Here is an 8759-nt window from a genome sequence, read left to right as displayed (position 1 = left end):
AAATATGAGTAAATAGTCTACATATAGACATATGATAGTGTAAATGCGATTCTCAAGTTTGTAATAAACACATTTGTCACTTTCATTCACTTTATACCCATTCGATATCATTAAGTTATCAAACTTTTCATGCCATTGTTTAGGAGATTGCTTTAATCCATACAAAGATTTGTCTAACTTACAAACCTTGTTTTTCTTGTTCATGGATCACAAACCCTTCTGGTTGTTCCATATAGATTTCTTCTTCTAAGTCACCATTTAAAAAAGCAGTTTTAACATCCATTTGGTGTACTATTAAATTATAAATAGCAACAATTGAAATAAGTACCCTAATGGATGTTATTCTAGTGACAGGAGAGAAGGTATCGAAGAAATCTACATTTTCTCGTTGTCTAAAATCCATGGCTACAACAAGCCTTGTATTTATCAATAGTTCCATCATATTTTAGTTTCTTTTTCAAAACCCATTTACAACCGATTGGTTTGCAACCAGGAACCAAGTCTACTAAGTGCCAGGTCTTGTTAGATTCCAGAGAATCTATCTCATCATTAATAGCTTCTTGCCATGAGTCTACATCCAGAGAAGACAAAGCTTCTTGAAGATTTATTGGATCTTCTTCTACATTATAAGCCGCATAGTCAGGCCCATAATCTTTAGAAACTCTTACTCTTTTACTTCGTCGAAGTTCTATTTCTACATTTTTGTTGCTTTCTGTGCTTCTTATCACAAGAATGTGACTCGATTGAGTGCCCCCACTATTTCTCAATTTGAAGGGAAATTCATATTCATAGAAATCAACATCATTTGATTCTATGATCGCTTTTGCATTTAGGTCATAAAACCATATGCCTTACTGTTTGTTACATATCTAATGAATACATATTCATATGCTCTATTAGCGAGTTTAACTCGTTTCGGATCCGGATTTCTGACATAAGCCAGACATCCCCAAGTTCTCAAATAAGACAAGATTGGTTGTCTTTTCTTTAATATATCATAAGGAGATATATTACTCTTTGACTTGGGAACTCTATTCAGGACATAACATACAGTCAATAAAATTTCCCCCCACTAGTGAGGTGCAGCACCAGAATTCATCATAATTGCAACAAAAAATTCAATAAGAGTTATATTCTTTTTTTCTGCTTTACCATTTATTTCAGGGGAATATGGAGCAGTAGTTTCATGTACAATTCAATGTTGTTTATAAAAATTATTAAATAAACTAGAATCATACATATTACCTATCACTACAAATTCTTACTAAATCATTTTCAAATTCTTTACAAAGTTTTTGAACTTATCAATTTCATTCACAAAAATATCATTCTTTATGATGATGGTGTACAAATCTACCCCAATAAATTGACTAAATATTTCCTTATTTATAAGAAGAAGAAAAAACATAAACATGATTCTTTATAATATCAGAAGTATACATGACATTCTTCAAGATTAAAGTCTTTTCATAGGTGGACCATGTTCCACTTCTCCAATATCGACAACATTAGTGGTGTGGGCATCTCCCAACAACACTTTCGTATCTTTAGTATTTGTGTATGATTTAAACGTAACACGATCATAATAAACACGACGGGAGACGCCCGTGTTTATCCACCAACCATCAGATCTATCAACCATGTTGATTTCAATGATCATATGAATAAATTTCCCATTAGCCATGTTAACCCGTGCATTACAGGCTACACCAAGTTCAAGCATTACATGCTACATCTCTTAGCCATATGACTTAGTTTTCCACGATTGAAACAAAAGGAAAACAATGTCATTTCTTTGAGGTGGTGGTTGTTGTCTAGTTGGAGCAATTGGGGCCATAGAAGGGTTCCCATTCTTAATTCGGTTCACAATATTGCAGTTCTAATTCTATAATGATTTGCCATATGGCTTTAGAACCACACCGAATTTATTTTTGTTGTTTAAAACAACCAAGACTTTTCTATTTAATCATATCTCTGATATTCTTCTTTAATGAGAATAATCAGTCTCTAAATAAAAATTATTTTATTTTCTAACAAAGGATAATTCATAAAAACTTTCAAACTAGGGGCAATTTGTCAATAATAAAAGAAATTCGAATTGTATATATAAGTACATACCTTTAGTGATGATCTCATGAGCAATCTTTCGAAATTTGTGACTTCTAAAATCATTCTTCTGTTCTCTAGCCTCTTCGATGTCATACTTGTTTTTCAGATTCTCTTAAACATATTTTGAAGTATCGCAATTATTATAATAGTCATACAGATCATTTGCGATTTCATTCAGAATGTTATAATCATTCTTTCTATAAAGTGATTTCTTTCCTAAGCTGTAAATTATTCGCTTTAATCTGTGCAGCAGATTCAACTTCAACACTATTACGTGTTCCTTTTGAATCCACAGATTTCGTTAGTTTGTTCGGTTGATCCAAAAGGAGCAACAAAATGTCGTCGGTCAAAATGTTAGCTATCTTTTTCAACATTAAGAAGAAAATCATCATTTGTTGCCAACATTTGAAGTGACATCTCTCAAACATGAACGGTTTGTCAAAGAAAGTATCCGCAGAAGTACCAATAATTTCTTCAGTAGCCATGGCAATTCGAAACGTCTTAAAATTGTTGGATCACGATTTTAACAATTTTGCCACCAAAGAAATTACCGGGTCGAGTCGCGGATCGGTACGCTTTCTTTAAGACGTTTCGCGGTACTGCCAAAATTATGCAAAGCAGCTCTTAATAACCACGACGCCTCCAGGATAAAACAGCCCAGTTCTATACTATACGATTACTACTTGCACTGTAGATAATCGGTCTAGAAATACACCCTCAAATGGTACTAGGACCATTCAAATATGGTATGAATACCATCTTAGTATCTGGTATAAAGACCAGTCGTAGTAATTTCTCAAACCAAGAGAAATTTCAATAATTCTCTAAAGAGAATCCAAGAAAAAATTATACTTATAATTTCTCAACTCAAACGAGGAGAAATTAACATTATTCTCTAAAGAGAATTCAAGAAGGTACTCGGAAAATTCAACGAGTAGAAAGAAAGAGGGAGAAGTTGGCGCTTCGACAATTCGAAAGACGCAGAGTTATGAGAGTGAGGAAGGAAAAACTCAAATTAAGTTTTTGGTGTGTTTTGGAATGAAACAAGTGACTTCATTATATAATGAAGTAAACTAGCTAAGATTTCTAATCTAAGCAATATGGGACTAAGAAGTTTTTTCAACTAATATACAATGTGGGACTTCACTTAATGAACTTTTTCAATTCATCTCCCTATATTGGAATATATGCATAATGTTCCAACAGTTATACATTATGGACTCCAACTGAGTCGATGACAACTTTGGCAACCCCAACAACGTCAATTCCATTGTTCACACTCGTCGCTACCATCAAATCCGTTGCATGTTCCTCACACCAAAGATTTGGGCAATTTCCTCCCCTTCTGAATACCAGGTGAACACTATCGTATGCAGTCATGGTTTGCCACATGCTCAAAGATTTGCTCGTATTGGACTGACCAAAGGTCCGATACAATGACCCAATCCAATCACATCTACCTTCGTTGTGGAGTATTCTCGTGCTCTTCTCCATTTCTACCTTCGTTGTGGAGTATTCTCGTGCTCTTCTCCATTTCTCCATTGTTGATCCACATTCAAAGATTTTCCATATTCTACTTAGGATTAACTAGAGATAGTTGTAACCATCACTACTATATAAACATGGCTATAAGTCATACCATGTATTATTCTCATTTAATTCAGGTAGCAAATATCAATTGAGTCATCTCACCCACCTCGTCTAAAGTTGGACTAAAATAATATAAATTTTTTTCATCTTATAACAAGTGTGTTTTTACCTCGGAATTATAAAGCTCGACACTCATTAAGGCTGATTTATTTTGACAACATTACTTTTTTTAACACGAAAAATCTAACTCATTTCATTAATAATAATATTGTGAATACATGTAGATACATTGATACATTGTTAAAAATGTGAAAACTAGTAAGAGATGGAGTCGTCTTTGTCGAAGCATGAGCAACTTCATTAACTTGTCTTCTAATGAACTTAACATGAAAGTTCCTAACAGGTTGGGTCAATAGGTGATGACAGACTCGAGAAATGGCACCGAAATCCGATTCGTTTGGCTTTGGAGTGATCACACTATCCACAACAATTTTAGAATCCGACTTAAAATCCACATTATCATTGCCAATATCCAACACTCATTTGATAGAAGTCAAGAGACCTAGAGCTTCACCAATATCAACATCACTAATAGGCGAAAACCACTTTGTCAGACCTTCATCGTTTCTAATACAAACACCTATTCCATTCTTATTAGAAAAAGATGCATCAATATTGCATTTTAACCCTCCATAGAGTGACTTACTCCACTTAGCATCATTAAATTTTTATTTGATTTAAAATATTGAATAATGAGTTTTATTTAATTTTAAGACTATAATTTTACTATATTTTGAATGTTTATGTAATAAACCCTCTTAATTGAATTATTTTTATATTTATAATTTCAAAATCTTTTTTTATCCATGAATTGCATCCAAATTTAGAGATTGTGATATTGGTTTTACTTTTAAAATTATTAGTTGAAGAGTCAACTCAAATTCGATCCAATTCAATGCACACCCTTTTTTATATACGTGTTTTGACACATCAACAAAATACAATCAAAATATATATCTGTAGACTAAAATCACCTAAAGAAAAAAAATTAGAACATAAAAGAAACATTAAAAAACTTAAGTCAAAACTGAATTTAAGCTTTAATTCTACTTCACCAAGCAATTGACCATAATAATTATGTATGTAAATATCATAACACCCAAAATTATAATTGTATTTATTAATTCATGACAGTTACCAACTTAAGCATTAAAATAAAACATAATGTTAGATTACTATGGTAATATTAACCTTATGGTTAAGTTAAGATGTGAATCAATCCTTTAGTAATTAAATGCTTCTAACATTCATCTCCTATTTAGGGAACCAAACTAGGTAACTCGTAACATAAGTGTGACAAAAACATTATTTTCTGTTACATAAAACTTTATGTCAATGGATCTTGAGACAAAGCTTACAGAAAATTTCTACTTCAAACCCAACATGAAAAATCAAGAGAATCCTTTCATTGTTCCTTCATCTCAAGGATTCTTACAAGATTTTAATCACATTGATAAGTTTAATCCGAATGGTACTTTTTTCAATCATGTTTCCGGGGTCCAAAACTTTGGTCCTAGTGATAAATTTTCTTTTGCTGATAATGATTTCAAGCCATTTGTGGAGAATAGTGGTAATGGTAATGGTCATGCTTTTGTAATGGACAATTTTCTTCATGGAGGTTATGAGTTGAACAATCTTTCTCAGAGGAATAATCAAGTCGAAACGATGGTTACAAACCAAAGTAATTATTTTCCCTTTAATATTAATATTCCTCAAGAAACCAAACCTTTGAGTTTTGTTGCACCAGATGAAGTTTCATGCATGCCTTCAATGAGATATTACAAAAGATTTGGCATGAATAGAAACAGCAAAGCATATCCTCTCACAAGAAAGATAGAAAAAATTCGTAAGAATTCCAACGTTGTGAAAGGACAATGGACTGTAGAAGAAGATGGGTACGTACATAAAATTATGAAACTTTTTTTTCTCTTCATTGTATATTACTAGTTATTAATTTTTACGTGCATGCAAAAACAGGTTGTTGATTCAGCTGGTTGAACAAAATGGTTTGAGAAAATGGTCTCGTATTGCTCAGATGTTGCCGGGTAGAATTGGAAAACAATGCCGAGAGCGATGGCATAATCATCTAAGGCCTGATATTAAGGTACATAAATATTTTTATTATTAAGTTCAAATCTATTAAACATCAACTCAGACACGCAGACACAAAAATGGACATTGAATACGACCTAAGACATTTGGCCAGGTCCAGCCCTGCACAAGTGTAGGGAGTACTACGAACCAGACCTCAAATTTTAGGATGGTCCACTTTTTTTATAATTAAAAAATTATATCAAAATTAAAACATAAAATTTATATAAAATCATTTATAATTTAAATAATATTTTGGATTTTTTAGTGTTTCGTTTGATTAATATACAATTGTATTTTTGATATGTTATTTTTAATAATTAAAATTATATATTTTTAAAATTTAAGCCTAATTTTAAAATTAAAACAGAGCTACTGAATTGATTGGGCCGATCTTACATTAGATAATAATCAAATGTGTTGGTCTTGTGTCTATGTCATATCCTCCTGACATGGATTGGACATCAGACATGTCTTTGTTTAGAGTTGCTTATGTAACGTTAAAATAAACAAGTTTTCGAAATCCTGAAAAAATGTTTGTTGTTGCAGAAGGACATATGGAGTGAGGAAGAAGACAGAATATTGATCAAAGCTCATGGAGAGATAGGAAACAAATGGGCAGAGATAGCTAAAAAGTTACCAGGAAGAACTGAAAACTCAATAAAAAACCATTGGAATGCAACCAAGAGAAGACAATATTCTAAAAGAAAGTGTCGCTCGAAATACCCTAGAGGAAATCTTCTACAAGATTATATCAAGAGCTTGAACTTAGACAAAAACCCTCCAAAAGATTATAGAAAAAAATCATCAACTAATGTTAGTGTCATGAAAAACAATACCAACAAAGACACAACAATAGCAATATCAGCTCAGTCTCAATCTCAGTCTCAGAAAGCTGAACAATTTTGTCCAAGTGATGAGTGTTTGGTTCCGAGTTGTGGTTTTGATGATGTTCCAGATTTTTGTTTTGATGAGAGTTTGTTTCAAGATGGGTGTAGTATTGATTCTCTTCTGGATGATGTGAAAATTATGGAAGGAAAAAAACATTGTGATGTTGAGAAAGAGATTATGGAATCTATGTTTGGAGCTGAAGTTAAGAAGGAGATGGATTTGATTGATATGGTTTTTTCATGTCAATGAAATTGTTAAGTAATTTATGTTTTTGGCATCAATATATAGTATATTATGCACACTAGTATTACTATATTATTAATATTATACATATATGTTTTAAATATGAATTGGAATTGCTTTGTAATTTTTGTTTGAGGAGGGAGAAATACATCAACTATCTACCTATGTTATTAAACACCCTATATTATCTTTAAGCAAAATAAATTTTACACTACATAATACCCTTTTACATAATTGATTAAATAAATTTGTACTACTCAATTATATTTTTCTTTTGACACATCTATTTTTCAAATCTTCGTGAATTCACAACTTTTTTGTTTCCCTCTCAAACACCACAATTTTCTCTCACCTAAACACTTCTCTTTCTCTCTATCATTTATATAAATACATACTTTAGAATTTATATAATTGTGATTTATTTTAAAATGAATTAATTCATTTTAACTTTTAATTTTATATGTATAACAAAATCTATCATTACTTCACGAGTCACTATCACGCAATACCTTTTTTTTTATTTTACTCTATCATTTATATAATATTATACATACTTTAGAATTTATATAATTGTCATTTATTTTAAAATAAATTCATTCATTTTAGATTATAAATTTAGATGTGTAACAAAATCTATCATTATTTCACGGGACATTATCATGCAATACCTTTTTTATTTTACTCTATCATTTATATAATATTATACATACTTTTGAATTTATATAATTGTCATTTATTTTAAAATAAATTCATTCATTTTGAATTTTAAATTTAGATGTGTAACAAAATCTATCATTATTTCACGGAACACTATCATGCAATACCTTTTTTTATTTTATTGTATCATTTATATAATATTATACATACTTTTGAATTTATATAATTGTCATTTATTTTAAAATAAATTCATTCATTTTAAATTTTAAATTTAGATGTGTAACAAATTCTATCATTATTTCACGGGACACTATCACGCAATATCTTTTTCATTTTAATCAACAAAATATTTGGGAATGTTTATAGTTTTTTGTGACATTTATAAATATTTATAGATATTAAACATAATGGATTTATCATGTTGGTGATTTGCTACATATTTATTTTTAAATATTTACAGTTATCGGTACTCTAAATTTTCAATATTGTTAATAATCATATTTTAAAAGTTTCTCTATGAAAACACCTCTCAATCAGGAATCAAATTAATTAACATATATCTGCACTTAATATTAATTTCATATTGACATGGACTTGGAATAACCCTTAATTAAATTTTTTATCGGTTTATTTTATGTTTTATTTTTAATAATCAAAATAATATTATTTTTCGGGTCAGTATTACCACAGTTCATTTTTTGTTTTAATCAACAAAATATTTGTAAATATTTATAGTGATTAAACATATTGGATTTATCATCTTGGTGATTTGCTATATATTTATTTTTTAATATTTGCAGTTATTAATAATTTTATAATAACACTTATATATTAATAACAATCAAGTCTTATCGAATGATCTAAACTATGAATGAATTTACCCGTGCGGACGCACGAATCTTCTACTAGTTTCTATATATTATAAGTACTTGTGAACTGCATTTCCATAACAGAAAAAGAAAAATGACATTATGTTTGATTTTTGGATGAGTTTGAAATAATTTATTTATATTTTATTATCAAAATGTGTATATAATAAGGAACATAGATATTATTTAATAAGTGTTTAATTAAGAGGACTAATAAGTTAGTGTTGACATATGATGACAAAACACATA

At 30.1% G+C, this 8759-nt stretch overlaps 1 protein-coding gene across 1 annotated transcript; it reads left to right on the top strand.

Annotated features, from left to right (window-relative positions):
- The first annotated feature begins 5094 nt into the window (after positions 1-5094).
- LOC131658254 (transcription factor MYB98-like) lies at positions 5095-6990 on the top strand. The gene is made up of 3 exons (XM_058927567.1): positions 5095-5654; positions 5737-5863; positions 6400-6990. Exons 1-3 carry the CDS (start codon positions 5095-5097, stop codon positions 6988-6990), a joined length of 1278 nt encoding a protein of 425 aa, XP_058783550.1.
- Positions 6991-8759: the final 1769 nt, after the last annotated feature.

Source organism: Vicia villosa, linkage group LG3, assembly GCF_029867415.1.
Source record: "Vicia villosa cultivar HV-30 ecotype Madison, WI linkage group LG3, Vvil1.0, whole genome shotgun sequence".
Classification (NCBI taxonomy): Eukaryota; Viridiplantae; Streptophyta; class Magnoliopsida; order Fabales; family Fabaceae; genus Vicia; species Vicia villosa.
Note: the sequence above shows the minus strand (reverse complement) of the source record. Positions and strands in the feature narration are given on the sequence as shown.

Excerpts from the sequence above, each read along its gene's own strand:
- LOC131658254 (XM_058927567.1), top strand. The coding sequence starts at position 5,095 with ATGGATCTTGAGACAAAGCTTACAGAAAATTTCTACTTCAAACCCAAC. Across the intron at positions 5,655-5,736 it reads TGGACTGTAGAAGAAGATGG|GTTGTTGATTCAGCTGGTTG; the intron begins GTACGTACATAA and ends ATGCAAAAACAG. Across the intron at positions 5,864-6,399 it reads ATCTAAGGCCTGATATTAAG|AAGGACATATGGAGTGAGGA; the intron begins GTACATAAATAT and ends TTGTTGTTGCAG.